General features: G+C 47.2%; 1 protein-coding gene across 16 annotated transcripts in view; it reads left to right on the top strand.

The window, feature by feature from the left end:
• Positions 1 to 16,282, top strand: part of LOC116425078 (testin) — a 173,697-nt gene that overhangs the window by 144,360 nt on the left and 13,055 nt on the right. For 15 of the 16 annotated variants that reach the window (XM_076369272.1, XM_076369268.1, XM_076369265.1 and 12 more), the window contains one exon: positions 13,454 to 13,757. The exons of the other annotated variant lie outside the window; for it this stretch is intronic. In XM_076369272.1, the coding sequence (XP_076225387.1) occupies positions 13,454 to 13,757 (304 nt within the window). The remainder of the gene's footprint in view (positions 1 to 13,453; positions 13,758 to 16,282) is intronic. 16 annotated transcript variants of the gene reach the window in all.

Here is a 16,282-nt window from a genome sequence, read left to right as displayed (position 1 = left end):
AGCTAATTACTAATGTAATAATTACCAATACCAGCAATCGCCAACATTAACCATCGCTAACATTATAGTCACCAATAGTCACTAATAGAAATAACTGCCAATACAACTAATTACCAACATTAATTACCACCGTTGTACTCGCCAACACATTGCTAATATTATAATTACTAATATTAATACTCGCTAACAGCAATAACTATCGATACTAATAATTACCAATATTACTAATCACCACTGTCATAATAACCAGCATTACCTATCGCTAATATCATAATTACGAATGTCAATAATCACTATAGCAATAACTCAGTAATAACTAGCAATGCTAATAATTACCAATATTAATAACTACCACGTCTATACTTACCGTCGTTAACTATTGCTAATATTATAATTACCAACGCTAATATACTCAGCGCATTTTCTCGAGAACTCTAGCTCCATAGCAAGACCGCTAATGTCCCGCGTCGCCTGTACAAACGTGAATGTCTCAAGGTTCCGCGAGACGGGCACCGGAATAACGAGAAAAGCGAAAAATCGTTATCGCCCAGCATGAGTCTGAAAACGTTCGGACTGATAATTCGCGCGGGGCAAGAAAGAAAAAAGCAGCAGATATCGATTCCGCGCGGCGGACGGCCACCGGAATCACGCGATGAAGACATTTCTCCGGCGTCAGAGTTCCTGGAAGAACACCCGAAAGAAAAAGAGAGGACGAGCGCCCGGCCGAACCGGGCGCCGCGTTTGCGCACCGTATCGTTACCCCGTTGAATTAAATTAGGCGGGCAATTTGATGCCGGTTACGATCGATATAAAGCGTCCTCAATCTCTTTTTAATCGATCGGAGAACACGCCACTTACTTTTCCGGCGGACCCGCCCCCTTTCCCTTTTCGCCGATTCAACCCCCTCACCGTGGAATCACTCGTCGTCGAGATTTCCCTCTTCATTACCGATCTCTCCTTTCGACATTAACACGTTACATGCCGTGTGCGGCGTATACACGTTGAATTTTCCGTTCCGGCTGAAAATGAATTCTCATTGAAAGAAGAACTTTTTAGAAATTTATTGTAGAGTCGAAGATTATAGTGGGGCTACTGTTATTATAGATATTGAAAAGGTGGATCTTCAGTAATAGAGAATTAGGAATAAATATATGTATTTAATGAGATAAAGAAACAATATGGACAACACGTAGAAATACAACTTAATACCACGAAGGCCAACACACGACTCTCTATCACGCACAAAAATGTTCTCCGCTGTCTCTCGCCAAAATGTCCTCACGCACGCATTCCCACTCGCTTTTAACACGCACCCCCATTCGCTCTGTCTTTCTCACCCTTGCACCCTTCTCAGTCGCATCTTTCGTCCATAGTCAAAATTCACGCTTTTCTCGCGGTCCAGTCGCTCAGTTCCAGACACTCTTCCTCGTTTTTCACTAGAAATATTTCAACATTTCCTGATGAGGTGAAGACGATATTTTGTAAAACCAACTCGACGAATTCACGTGAATTGGCGGACAAAGCTATTACGTCAATATTTCTCAGATTAATGCATTATACGAAGTACAATATTAAATATCAAACTTTATAGCTTGTAAGAAATCAAGTGGTGACTGAGACCTTCCGAGTGCAAGGGTTAAAAAGTCAATTGAACTGCTCGGTAGTTTTAGTGTTAATCGCTGAAAAGAATATTTATCCCGTTGAAATTGAGAAAAATCGGGAAGTGAAAGAATCGACTATTAAACTTTGAAAAGAATCGCATCGACGGGAACCGTGATAAATGCACTCGTAGAGTTTCTACAGAAGAGTGAGAGGATTTCGATTTGATTACACGGTTCGGACCTGTTCTAGTGTTACTGTAACGAAGATCTATGCCCTCCATTGCGCACAGGTGGAAATACGGAATTATTATAGACTTATTATCGACGTTTCATCTTCCCAGCGAAATGACTTACGACGAACAGAAGAATTCCTTTGCGTTTCCGTGAGTTATTATGTGGAAGATAAATGTTATGCGCACGGTCGCGAGGTGAATCGTGTGGCAGGGGTGTTAAAACCAATTTCCGCTCGTAACATTATCCGCGAGGAAAGCTTCCCCGGTATTTTCCGGTGGTGTTTCTCTCGGCGAATCCCCGACGCTTATGGCGGCGGCAAATAGCAGCGAATCAAACCTCGATTTCAGGTTCGGAACGAGCCGTAAATGGCAACGAAATTCGTGGCTTCGATCGGCTGCGGTTTCGCTGTACGTGCAATCGAGTTGCGGTGGAATTGATTTGTTTCGGGATAATCGAGCCGAAAAAACGAGAGTAATGGAATAATTGCTTCCGGACGGTAGTCGCGGTCCATTCGAAGATTAAACGCGAAAATGTATACCTCGGGAACGAAGGTAGGAAATGATTATTGGTAGAAATTAATTTTCCGTGTTTTGTTTTGAATATAAATTTCAATGATAAATAATTTTGAATGTGGCATTTATATGATTGCGAATAATTCTTCCAACCGCTTCGACTGGCCGAACGCAATTTCTTCTCGCACTGCTGATCTGTAACGCGAGGGGGCAAAGTTCATGGAGATGACGTAGATATCTGAAGAGTGTTATTAAGTGCATTAATGGTTATTAGCGGACCCTTGGGGTTCATCGAAATTGAAATCGAAGCTACTTCAAGGTACGGCTTCTCAGAACGTTGTTTCGCTAAATCTCAAGCTCCAATTTCCATACACCGGGTGTCCTCGTCGCGATCGACTGCGCTCGTTAACATTAGAATTACCGTAACAGTCGAAATGACTGGTTTCGATTTTTTTGTTTGGCAGTTATTGATATTTTCGAAGCATTGAATATTAGAAATGATTTTGAAAATCAATAGTTTCATTTGAGTACTATAATGAATGTCTGAAGAAACTGAAAATAATCTATTGTTACAATTTTTATGAGGATTATGTATTAATCGATTAAAAATTTGGATATGTGGAAAATCTAATTTTAGGGTAGTTTCTGTAAGGTTCATTAAAATATTTAATATTATAACTGGTGCAATATTCGAGCCTACAGAGTTCAAAGGTTAACACTAGAACTACCGTGCCAGACAAAATGACTGGTTTTGATTTCCTTGTTCCGCAATTATTGATATCTTAAAGCCATTGAATATTCAAAATTATCTTGAAAATCAATAGTTTTACTTGACTACTATAATGAGTGTCTGAAGAAACTGAAAATAATCTATTGCTACAATTTCTATGAGGATTATATATTAATTGATTAAAAATTTGGATATGTGGAAAATCTGATAATTTTAGGGTAGCTTCTTCGAGTCGTTAGAATATTTAATATTATAAGTGGTGCAATATTGGAGCCCACAGAGTTCATAGGGTTAAAAATGAAAAATTCGTCTACGTGATCAGCTGAATTGGCGTAGTCGCCAAAATGGCGGCGCGCGGCCTGCCGGTAGGCTGAGTATAGTACCCCGCGTGCACCGGGTCCGATGGGGAATCATTTAATAAACTAAATCATCGCGGACCCGCTCCCGTAATTAATAGCGAATTCTAAGAACGTCCCTGTATTTATGCGTCTCTTTTAGCGCTATGCGGGTAAATAGCGTGCCGCTGCGCGCGGTCCATAAATAAGGGGCCCGGTGACGCGGTGTTGCGGGGTGTGGCGACGTATCCGTTTAATTGGTTAGCAATAAATACAAGAATCGCTCTGTCCATTACGAACTGCAATCAGTCGGTAAAAAATAGGCTATCAAAGGCTTGCCAGCCGGGAGAAATATGTATCGCGCGGAAAACGAGCAAAACGCGTATCGGAGCGCACGGTTCTTCGTGTCGGTTAGAGCGAACGGTAGAATGGCAGGGGGGGGAGATGGGAAGCATCCTTAATCCCAGCTCCGGGCCATCGCCGTGTAAGATGCATAATTTAAATAGTAAATAGCGCGCACCGTTTTCAAGCGGCGCGCTCTCGAGGTACGAAGATAAAACACCGATTTATTCGTGTTCGAATTTGTAACGTGTTACTTTCGATTAATACCCCGCCTGATCGACGTGGGAAATGATATATTACGATTTAACAAGGTATCAGCAGCTCCGAACTTCCCTTTTAATCTCGTTCCACCTTTCGAACATATTCGTAAGAATTCTCCCGCGGGAAAAGACGGTCGTTCGAGGCAGGAATAATTCCATCGACATTCTCTACGGGAGGAAACAAACGAATTAATCACCCTTTTACGCGCGTTGCGTTTTAATAAACGCGAATTGGCTACATTCGTACGCGTTACCGTTACACAAAGGAATGAACATTAAAAGCGCAAGCTCCTGCGTGTCGGTTTCCTGTTGCCGGTTACTTACCAACGACATCGCAAATTGAAACTCGACGCGACGGAGTCCTTCGTAGCGTTTATGATTTCGCGTGTTGTCCGGCGAGGTCGGCCGCCTTAAAATTCCAGTCAGCCGCGGCTCGGGGTTGATTTAAACGGATCACGTCGGTATCGGAGAGGATACGGTAACGATGATGAAGCGATTGAGCCCCGCTCGCCGATGGGAAAAGCACGGTATCATTAAACGATCCGGGAATCCGCCGGAAAAAGACTAGTCCCAGCCGGGTTACGTAAGAATCTCCTATCTGGAACCGTTCATAGAACGGGTCTGCGTACGGTCCGTGCTCGAAACCGATCCGGTCCGTGGAAAAATCGACCGGTATTGAAATTGCACCGGTGCCCGGCCGGCCGGGTTCGCCGCGGAATTAAAACTATCGGAATTCGATTTCGCCGCTGCCGCCGCTCGGCGACGGACATTGTTGTTTTACGGTCGCTCGTTTCCTGCGGACGATATCGCGATCAACGTCGCTCCTCTCGGAGTACGGCAGGATGATTTAACGTTCGGCCGTCGCCGAGCAAGACAAAATCGTCGCCGGTCGTCGCGCCTTCCTTTTTCACCGGCGGAACGTAAAACGGCCGCCGTAATGATACATCGGCGTAACATGATTGAAATTACGGAAAAGAGAGGAACTGATAAGTTAGTGTTGATGGAGGTAATCTTGTAACTTCGGTGCGAGCACGATGGGGTTCTAGGAAGCGGCCGAGCGAAACTCGAATTCGACGTCGAGACGTTCCGAGCGGCTACCGATCGGATCGAGGATTTTATGCGCTCGCGATAAACCGGAGCGCGCGGAATCGAAAATAAAGGAAACCTCTGAAACGGGCGCTCGAGCGCGTTGTTTTCGGTTCGTTAAGATCTCTCGACGGATGATATAAACTTCTATTCGACTCTCGAGCGCGTGTTTTTTCCGTGGCTAGACCGACGGAGTCTCGAGTGATTTACGAGCGAACGCTCGCGAAAATTATAGGAGCACTTTTTCCCGCGAGTTTTACGCGCCCGTCGGTTACAATAATCGTTCGCCCTATCGTAATCGCTTCGGCTAATGATATTCAGGTGCTCGCACTAAAACGGACAGCTACTGTGACCATCGCTGCACGGACGCGCGTTTTTCAGGAGACGAGCCTCAATTACAGCGCATAAATATGAAATGATTTGACCACTTCTAAGTAGTATGAAAGTAGAAACTCCATTTGCAGCTCGGACAACACAAATCTCGCGTTATCGTCGTCGCTGACGTTAATCCCTGGCATTACCGACGTCACCTCTGTCACGCGACGTTTCTGATTGGACGTGCACTCGATCTGTAATCCTAGTTTCGATCATTCGAAGCGTCACGAACCCGCCGAATCGGTCGCGCAAGCGTTTCACGACCCATTTGCGCTAATCTACCTCGATTACCATACAATTATCCATTACGTTATCGCCATTATCCAATCTACGTAATCCAAACTGCAGCCACTCAGTTGTGGCTGCAATCAAACAAAACAAAAGAAACACATCGACAATGGAATATTCCTCATTCAACTGAAAAATCGATCCATCAGGCCCAAAGCCAAAACCTCCCCCAAAAGCGAGACGATCCCTCGCGGCGATCACGAACCGCGAGCGATCTTCGTATCCCGCGGAAAGTCCATCCCGGCGAGAATGGCTTCGGGGTGACCAGGAAGGGAAAGAGGGGTTAAGTTGAGGGGCTGAGGGGCCCGAGGAGGGGTGGGGGCAGCTATTCGTCCCGGCGCACGCATACATTGAAGCCCGGCGAGCGCTCGGCTCTCGCGCGCTCGGGAACGGGGGCTTCGTCGGCGAGGCGTCGGGCCCCGACACGCCACACGTATTAGAAACGAATATAAATATATCGGAGAGAGCACGCGGGGCGGCGGTGTGGGGAAATCGAGGGGCAGGGGGGGAGGAAGGCGACGCTCGCAGCGGTGGGGACAGGTGAGCCGGTATTGGCGGCGCGGATCTTACACGCACAGACGTCCGCGCGGCGTTACGAGAGAGAACGGGCCCCTGGATCTCCCCACCGCCGCGGAGCCGCTCACCAGCTCGGCGCGGGGCCCGCTCCGGTACCCCGCGCTTCTCCGGCCGCCCTGTGCCCCGGAGTACGCTCAGTGTCCGCTCGGCCACAGCACGCCCCGAGTGGAAAGGCCCGGAGACGCCACTTCTAGAAGCTTTTTGTCGCGCGCGCGTTGCCTGCCCGGGCCCCGTGCACCGCTCCAGTCAATTAATCGAACGGGCCCCGATCCGTCTCGCTCGTCAACGATAGACGACAGTCACGGACCCGCCGTGCTCGCAACAGCCTGCACGGAAGACAGTTCAACGGTCGTCATTCCGCAACGTCGCGTCACGCCGCGAAGTGGGTCCGATCGTTTTGGTTCCGGTCCGGCGATCCACAGATATCCGACGAACAGCCGCCGCCCGGAGATATCGGTGTCGCTGGGTCTTCAGGATTGACAGCTCGGAGGAGCGCGCCTCGCGCCGGGAAACGTTGACGGGCCCCGATCGTCCCTCCAGCGGCGCGGTCCTCGCCGGGGCCGAGTGACGGAGAGCGGACGTCGCGTGTCACCGGGGACCCTACGTGAACGGCGCATCCGCTCGCACGGTGCCCAGTGTTTCAGTGTATCCCGGTTCAGTGGCATCGTTGAAGGATCCTCGGAGGTTTCGGTGTTCCCCGCGGACACCGCGAGGGAGAGTGACGAATCGACCGGTCCGGGCCCGGGGCCCTATCGATCAGCCGGAACGTTATCGGTCCGCCTGGGCTTCTCTTTGTGACCCGTCGCGACGCGCCGCGGTATTAAAACGTTAATCTCCGACTGTACTACCGGTTATACGTACAGATTACCCGTCCGTCCCCCCTCGCACGCCTTTTCTTCGTCCATCGCGGGGGCTTTCTCTCTCCCGGGATCCCCGTTGTGTCTTTTCCTTTCTTCTCCCGTCCGTCGTCCGCGTTCCCTCCTCTGCGTACCCTTTCGAGAGATCCTCTTTCTCCTCTCGCCTCTCGGCCGCTCCGTCCATCCCCTCCTCCCTCCGGCCGTCTCTTCCTCCCGGCCCCCTCGCAGGCCCCCCGTCCCATCGCAGTGTGGTCGTGACAGCGAGCCGCGCGCGCGGCCCTGTCCACTCTCGTGGCGTGTTTGTTTCGCGAGAGCGCGCGCGTGCCGATTGTAGGGGCCCGCGATGCCGCGGGACCGTCCGTCGTGAATCGGGCCCAGCTTGAGCCGGTCGCAACGCGTACCGTCGCGTCGCGTCGCGTCGCGTCGCGTCGCCTCGCGGTGACACGGCGGATAACGCCGGACCCCTTCCTTATCGATCCTTATCCCCAGCGATGACGACTTCCTGCTCGCGGCGGAGGAGCCGGCTCGCCGCGTGCACCCGGTGCGCTGCTGGGACTACGAGGGCCGGAACAACGATCGCGACGAGATCGACGCCGCGCCGGCGTCCGGGGACCGGGCGGACCACGATCTTATCGCGGCGCGGCGATCGGGCCGAAGGACGACCGAGCGGCGAGGATCGGACGGCGATCGCCGGATCGGGCCCGGCCGAGGCTTAATGCGACGGGATTGAGCCGCGCCGCGCCGCGAGAGACGAGAGCGAAGGGGAACGACGGACAGCGATCGCGGGATAAAGACCGCTGATATCGGATAAACGGACACACACACACGTATATACGCACAGCTGTACGTGCGTACATGTAGAGGTCCCCTTCGCGCTTGAGACGAGCAGCGCGAAAACAGAAGCGAACGGGGAGGAAAGGACGAGAAAAGGTAGCCGATGACGCGAACGCGCTGAAAGGATGTCGAGCCTCGCGAGGAGAAGGAAGACCTCGCTGCTCGGATCGAAGAGATGGTGGCAGGGTGGCTGCTGGGCCACCAGGGGCCATCAGGAAGCCTACCTCAGGAAACTGTACGCCAGGAAGGCCGAGCAACAGGGCAAAACTGCGGACGACGAGAGTCAGCAGCCCAATCGCGTCAGAGAGGTGGCCGGCAGCTGGCCGACGCCGGCTGCCACCGTCTACGAGCTGCCAGCCGCGGATGAACATTACCTGGACGCCTTCTTGAGGAGCAGGGAGGATGGCCACGTGGCCGACGACGTGGTCGGTGTTGTGGTCGGCTGCCCGGCGTTAGCTGCGGCTAGGGCCAGCCCCACGGAGAAGTGCGTTGAGTACCTGAACGGGGCCCACGACGCTGTAGCGGCCTTCGAGCACGATCGCGCCGGCCTCGGACCGGACCCGGAATGCAACCGCGTCGCCGAGTGCGGCTCCCTGCATTCGGGTTACGATGTCGCCGCCGCCACCGCTGCTGCCTCCTCCGAGTGAGTTGCTGCGAGTTTGATCTCGTTTCTCCGCATGGAGCAGGGAAGCTTCTCTTTGCGAGTGAGATTCGCTTTTTCGAATTTGATCTAGCTTCTGACTGGAGCAAGGAAGGATCTCTATGAGTGGTACATATGAGTTGCTTCAGGTTTGATCTAGTTTCTCGGACTGGAGCAGAGAAGCTTTTTGCGAGTGATACGCTTCTTCGAGTTTGATCTAGCTTCTGACTGAAGGATGGTTCTCTATGAGTGGTACATGTGAGTTGCTTCAGGTTTGATCTAATTTCTTGACATGGAGCAGAGGAGCTTCTCTTTGCGAGTGATACACTTCTTCGAGTTTGATCTAGCTTCTGACTGGAGCAAGGAAGGTTCTCTATGAGTGGTGCACGTGAGTTGCTTCAGGTTCGATCTGGTTCCTCTAGTTAGAGCAGGCAGTTCTTCACTAGTGACACTTGTACGTGAGTTATTTCTGACGTGATCTGGTGTGAGATCCAGTGCAGTCTAACATCGTGTCCTATTTTCTTCTTTCTGCTAGAGATTTGGATGATGCTTCAACGCGTCAGCTTCTTTTCTTCGAAGTGCAATGAGTGGCTTGAGATTGGTATTTGTGAGTCCATGGATTAACTCCTGGAGAACGAAGTTTCCTTACCAGTGCACGATTAGTTACACTTATTAAGTCTTCGAAGTTTGATGATTAAGTAAAGCTTCAGATAAAGTGCGTATCATAGGGTTATTCAGAGGAAAGTTCAGAGAGCAAGGGGTTAAGGGGGTGTAGCCATTTGAAATTCAGCGATTTCAAGTTTCAATAATCTTACCCCGTCGAGTAAAGGAAAAATAGGAGGCATTGCTGTAGTAGAATATATTTTATTCTGTCAAAGATATTTCTCGGGCAGAGGAGTGTAGGACAGCTTAACTTCTCGGTGCGCGCACACACCTGGAATCCTGAATTTAAGTACGTCGCTGCGAATGTGCAGCTGGAGTCTTACAAGGATCAAGGGGACTGGTCGCGAGTGTGTGCGGCATCGACTCCGTTGCAACTTTGCGGGATCTCTTATCGAGCAAAAAAATCTTAATCTCGCAGATGACCAGAGAATTTTCGAGATACGCGGCATGCTAATTAAGAATGTTGAATTTCTCTTGGACGGATGCGTTAATCACTCGCTGCCGCTTTTTTTTCGGCCGGAAATCAAGAAACATGGAAGAAATAAATTTCCCCGGGAGCGACACGGTACGCGCGATACCGATGTTCGTTCTTTTAAGTGACGCCATTTTGCTGATGCTCCCTGTTTTTTCATGGGAATGGGTTCGGGCTCCCAAGAGGTTCGTGCTGATTATAATCCACCTCGAATCGGTGTGTTCGAGACACCGAGCGAGCGTATACATCGAGGAATCGTGCGCCTCCTTTTTTCTTCAATACGTTGCGTGGCAAGTGCACGCACGCCATCGCGCCTCGAATTTTCAGTTATAAAAACCACAATAGCTGAAACACAGCGAACGAATGTTACGAAAGATATCGTAACAGATTCTTCTCAAAAATCACTCGCAAGCGCCTTTAATTTCCGGAACGTATCATCTCTAGTATTACCTCATATTAGTAAATTCATTTATAAACCAATGCAAAAATAAATTAGAAACAATTAAAAACAATTAGAAACAATATACATATATTATAAATATACTCCATTTTCTCTAGACACAGTAATTAAACGTAATTTCCAAGTAAGACTACGTTCGAACGTTAATTTCATCGAAATTGCCGTCGACCGAATTCCTTATCGCTTCGTTTCCACGCATCGATATCGATTATTTTCCAGTTGAGTTCACACTGACCGAGAAAAACCGTTGCTCCCCGATCTCCGTCGAACACGAGCATCATTAACTCGCACGCAGACGACGGTTAATCGATTTTTAACTTTCGAGGCGCTGTTTACAGAGATTTTTCAGTCCACGCGAGGCTTCGATCAGTAAAGTGATGCTTCGGCTATTCCTAGGCATGTAATCAGCGACTCCGGAATCGGTCGCGACTCGTGGAAATTGAATTTCTTGCGCGATTGCGCTTCGAGTGCGACAACGCTGGTAATTACGGGCCGTTCTCTAAATTGTAACGCGACGCTCGCGCTGTCCACCCCGAGCCGATAGATCTTGACACTGTGGCCTCCGTTCGTCGTTATCTTATTTTCCGTTTGGAAAACCGATGACAGTGACTCGCCATTTTCGAAACGTTCCGTTTCAGGAATCTACGTAGATTCACTTGCGAATCAGTTTCTACTCTTTCTATCAATTTTATTCAACACTGGAACTACTAGTTAAAATGACTGCTTTCAGTTCTTCTGTTTCGGATTATTGATCTCTTCAAATTAAATATTCGACAGATTACTCAAGACTTAATGCTAACACTAGAACTCCAGATGGTTTTGTAATCTATCAGCAACTGCAACTAATTTTTACAGTAACCCAAGCGAAAATGAAAAATGCTATAATATTTCTTAGATCTTTTATTTTCTTTGTCAGTGCAAAATTTGGATGTGGGGAAAATCTAATAATTGTAGGGTAGTTTCTTTAAGATTCATTAAAATATTTAATATTATAACTGGTGCGATATTGGAGCCTTCAGAGTTCAAAGGGTTAACACTAGAACTACGTGCCAGTTAAAATAACTGGTTTTCATTTCTTTGTTCTGCAATTATCGATATCTTAAAGCCATTGAATATTCAAAATTATCTTGAAAATCAATAGTTTTACTTGACTACTATAATGAATGTCTGAAGAAACCGAAAAAAATCTTACTACAATATTCATAACGATTACGTTTCAATCGTATCAAATGCTCGGTATGCTCATCACCAGTCGAATAGAAATAGAAACGCATAAATAACTGCCCGAGGAGTTGTCAAATAAATAGACTTAAGCTCAAACTAGAATACAATTAAACTAAAACGTCAATGAATGTGTTGTCATAAATTTAGTTCTGGAATCTATAAAACTTTATTATAAAACTTTATTCCTTGGTCGTTCCAGCATGAATTCTTTTCGATCGAAAATTTGTCAGACGTCTATAAACTCTTTCCATGAGAATCTGAGTTATGTGTCGAGGTTGCGTGTACCAAAAAAATGGAAAATTCCAAGCATAATCGGAGAATAATCAATGAGCCATCGATCATTTCCTCCGGTGAAAGCAGCGATAGGGGCCGCGCATAAATCAGAACGTAATCTCGAACTGGCGTTTTTTTTTTGTGCTCTCGCTATCGGGACCCGAAACCGAAATGATCTTTTCCATTTCTACGGGAATCACGGACGCAAAGGAGGACGAAATTTATCGGTTCCCGTGGGAACAGGGTCCCCGCGGGTTTCTCGGAAAGCGGCTCGAATATTAATATGCGGTGTGCATCGCGCTGACACAAATTGAGACCTGCGACGCAGAATTCCCGATGTTTTTTTCTCGGCCCCCGAAAGCGGTTCGCTTATTATCTCCGCGAAAATTACAGGAGACCGGCTAATGACAGAAATATAAAGTAAATATTATTCACGGGATAATCGTGATCGGATCGGTCATTCCTGTCCGTATAATTGAATTAATTATGTCATTCGTCGGCGAGTCGGGGGAGGAGTAACTGTCCGGTTGATTGCCGGTTAATTGTCCCACATTTACCTCGCGAATTCGCCTTATCTCCCGAATTGCCTCGCCAAGGTTTTTCGAAAGAAGTTTCTCTTTTAAAAAGTTTCCGAGCGTAACAGCCAGACGTGACCTACTTAAATCATCCGAACCGATCATTATTCTCTTTACGATCCTTTATTCGGTTGACAGGATTCCTTAGCGATGAAAGAGAAAGATAATATAAAAATCACCGATACTGCAACAATTAATAATGAAGTGATTAATAGATTCACTAGACGATGTGTCAACGTAGGAACTATCGAGGAGTTAACCCTTTGCACTCGGGAGGTGACTCACCACTTGATTTCCTAGTGAAGCTATAAAGTTTGATAATATCAATTAATTAAAATTAATTAATTATCAAGCTATAAAGTTTAATATTATACTTCACATAATGCATCAGTCTAAGAAATATTGACGTAAAACAGCTTTGTCCCTCAATTCACGTGAATTTCTCGTCGAGTTGGCTTCACAAAATATCGATTTTATCTCATCAGAAAATTTTGAAATATTTCTAGTGAAGAACTTCCGAGTGCAAAGGGTTAAAAGAACATCTCCAAACTGAACCTATCGGAATATCTATAAACAACTCAGTTTGCCGCACTCAGTCTCCTCAAGTCAAACAACCAATGAGTCCCGAGGTCTTAACCCTTTGCGGCGAAGATTCTCTGAACAGATCTTCAGCAGAAGCTAATATATAGCAATTGCTTAACACTTTGACTGCCACGTCACCCGAATACGCCATTTTCAACGTAATCTTGATTATTCATTTTCTCGGTGACGCATCGAACGAATATAAGAAGAGTAGTAATGTAATCGTTAAGAATCTTGGCCCTTTAGTTTTTGCTTCGTTGAGTGAACTGTTTCGATTACACGGGAGTTTTGATGGTTATTTACTTTTCAGTCAAAGTGTTAAACGATAAGAAGAGTAGTAACGTAATCGTTACGAACTCATTCAAAACAAGAGGTCAAATATCAACCAGCGAACTCTCCCAAAAGACAATCCACCGATCCATTAGCGAAATCCCGTGTGACATCTTTATGCGATGCCAATTTGCCAGAAACAATGGTGGCGGGCGTCGAGCGTTGAGCCAGACGTGTGAACGAGTCCCCTAATTGCGGTTTCAGGAAAGTGTGCAGAAGCTGCAGGTGTCCCAGGGAGGAGCATCAGCGGACTTCGACGGAGGCGGGCGGTCCCTCGGGACTCGGCCTCGGTCCCGGCCCGCCGATGGCCATGGCGATGGCTTTCCAGAGCGGGGCCGCCGGTTCTTCTCACCAGGAACCCTTCAAGAGTCCCGTGCAACCGGCCCCGCCGGGTCTCGCCCTCCAGGAGGCACTGATGCATCATCAGAGGCACTCGCAGAGCGACGATGACAGCGGATGCGCGCTCGAGGAGTACACGTGGGTGCCGCCCGGCCTCAGGCCGGACCAGGTAAGAAAGGGCCTCATCCCGTGACTCGAATATAAAGGAATACCCAATACGCCCGCACGATTTTTCTTCTCTTTCTTCATCCACCTCTTCTTCCTCCTCTTCCTCTTCCTCTTCTTCTTCGTCTTTATTTCTTTACTTCTTTTCGTCTGATCCATCACGATCCGCAGACTGCGACCTACACCACGATAGCAGCTCGCATTAGGACACCTGCCGCATCGATCGAGCTTTCGCAGAGCACTCCGTTCTGCTCTCTCATCTGCTACTAATCTATCGTGCGTGACACTGATTAATTTATTTCCAGTTCGCTTCCCTTCCGACCGGTTCATTCAGCTTGAATTCGGAATACTTCGATTCTCGTTCGCTGATCGTCGGTTGTTGTCGTCGTTTTTTTGAAAGAGTCTCAAGAGATTCTCGTCCGCGTAGCTTCCAAGTTGGTAGATGTTAGTACAGATGATTATAGTTATTACGGTTTATCTAGGGTGCAGGAGTCGGTGACGGTTTCGTGTCGAGCATTTCGGTATTCGACGCGCGATGATTGAAATACGGGACGCGGGGAGAAATATCGAGTCCCCGCAGAAGTCCCCGGCGGAACGTTTATAGCCGATAAAAGGAAAAGGGAGAAGAAAAGCTTTATTCCGCCGGTTACGGGACCTCCGAAAGTTTTAGGACCCGGCGAGACTCTAAAGTGGGCGCGCCCCTGATACGCTATGCGCCGTGCGCGGTTGACTCTAGATTTGCATAAAGGTTTGCTTTCTCTCCGGTTGATTTACCGAGACGGTTACGGCTGGGACAGATACACTCGCCGCGTTCTGGATTTTCGTGGACCGCGGGGATTTCGCGTGTTAACCGCCCCCCGCCCCCTCCGCGGACGGAATATCCTTCGATTTGCTCGTTTTTCGCCGCGTATCTCGATGGAAAGATTCAGCGGCTCCTCCGATTGGACTGAGTAACAACAGAAGGAAACGATTTTTATCGAATCTCTTAAGATATGTAATTTGGAAATTGGTGTTAGTCGCTATATGAAATCACTGGAAACACTTGACACTAGATTTACTGATATTTACTGCAGTTTGTTCTATTGTGCTTAGGAAACTGAGTAACAACAGTTACGAAACGATTTTTATCGAATCTCTTAAAATATGTAATTTAGAAACGGATTAGTCGCTTCATGAAATCAGTGGAAACACTTAACACTAGACTTACTGATATTTACTGCTGTTTGTTCTATTGTCCTTAGAAAAATTGTTATCTCACTTAGATCTTAGAAACTAGAGGTAGAGATATATAGAGACTATAAACTTTAAGAGTAGACAATTAGGATACATATTCGCGTAACTGCATTAAGAAAAGTCGACCCAAATATTTACCAACTGCTTATAAAGTTCAATATGAGTCAAATTGATTCATTCCATAAATCTAGTGTTAATGGAGCATTAACCCGTTGCACTCCAGATGGTTTTGTAATTTATCAGCAACTGCAACTAATTTTTATGGTATCTCTAGTGAAAACGATAAATGCTGTAACATTCCTTCGATCTTTTATTTTCCTTCTCAGTACAAAATTTCGATGCGTGGAAAATCTAATAATTTCAAGGTAGTTTCTTTGATTCATTAAAATATTTGATATTATAACTGGTGCAATACTGGAGCCTACAGAGTTAAGTTAACCCTTTGCACTCAAGAGGTGACTCTCAGTCATCACTTGGTTCCATACAGTAAAATTATAAAGTTTGATGTTTAACACTAAACCTTGTATAACGCGTCGCTATGCGAAATATCAAAGTAAAATAGTTCTGTCCTTTAATTTATCGATCAAATTATTTACATCAGTCGCAACAAGCGTCTACATTTTATCGAAGAGCGTTGAATATTTCTAGCGAAAAACTTTCGAGTGCAAAGGGTTAATCTCCCGAAGCTCGGATTCATTGAACGGAAAGCACGATAGCCCAGTTTCGGGACATTTGTTGATAGCCGGTCCCGAACAAAGCGCCGCGAGCCTTATTTATCGGCATTGTGATCCCCGATATTCATCATTCATGAATAATTCAGAGATGAAATGCTTACAGTTACACGGGGGGACACGTGACTGAGTGGACTACCGCCGCGGACAAAACAGTCGAACGAGTCCGGTTCGTTTTATTTCGCTTACGGGACCACCGTTTAACCCGAATCTCGTTCCACGCTTTCGAGCGTACCGTACTTATGTGTACCTGCACGCGTACGCCGGTTATGCTTTCGAAACGGAAAGGCTCGTCGGCGCCGGCACGGATCGATCTACTTCCACGATAGAATTTCGATTGTTAGGGGAGAATGAGGTTCGACCCTCTGTCGAATGAAAGGAAAAGCGTTTAACCCGTAAAACCCGTTCGCTCCTCGATATTTTGCGTCGCGTTGAACACCTTAGGAAACCACTTTGTTGAGATAACGTCTATTTTTGCGAACTTTGGAACTTCGTCGCTTGGAGTCCCAGGAACAGGAAACGATATTTTCCTATCGAATCCTGAAATCACTTATGCTAACACATC

Source organism: Nomia melanderi, chromosome 7 (assembly GCF_051020985.1).
Source record: "Nomia melanderi isolate GNS246 chromosome 7, iyNomMela1, whole genome shotgun sequence".
NCBI classification, from domain to species: domain Eukaryota; kingdom Metazoa; phylum Arthropoda; class Insecta; order Hymenoptera; family Halictidae; genus Nomia; species Nomia melanderi.
This window is presented reverse-complemented; position numbering and strand designations above follow the sequence as displayed.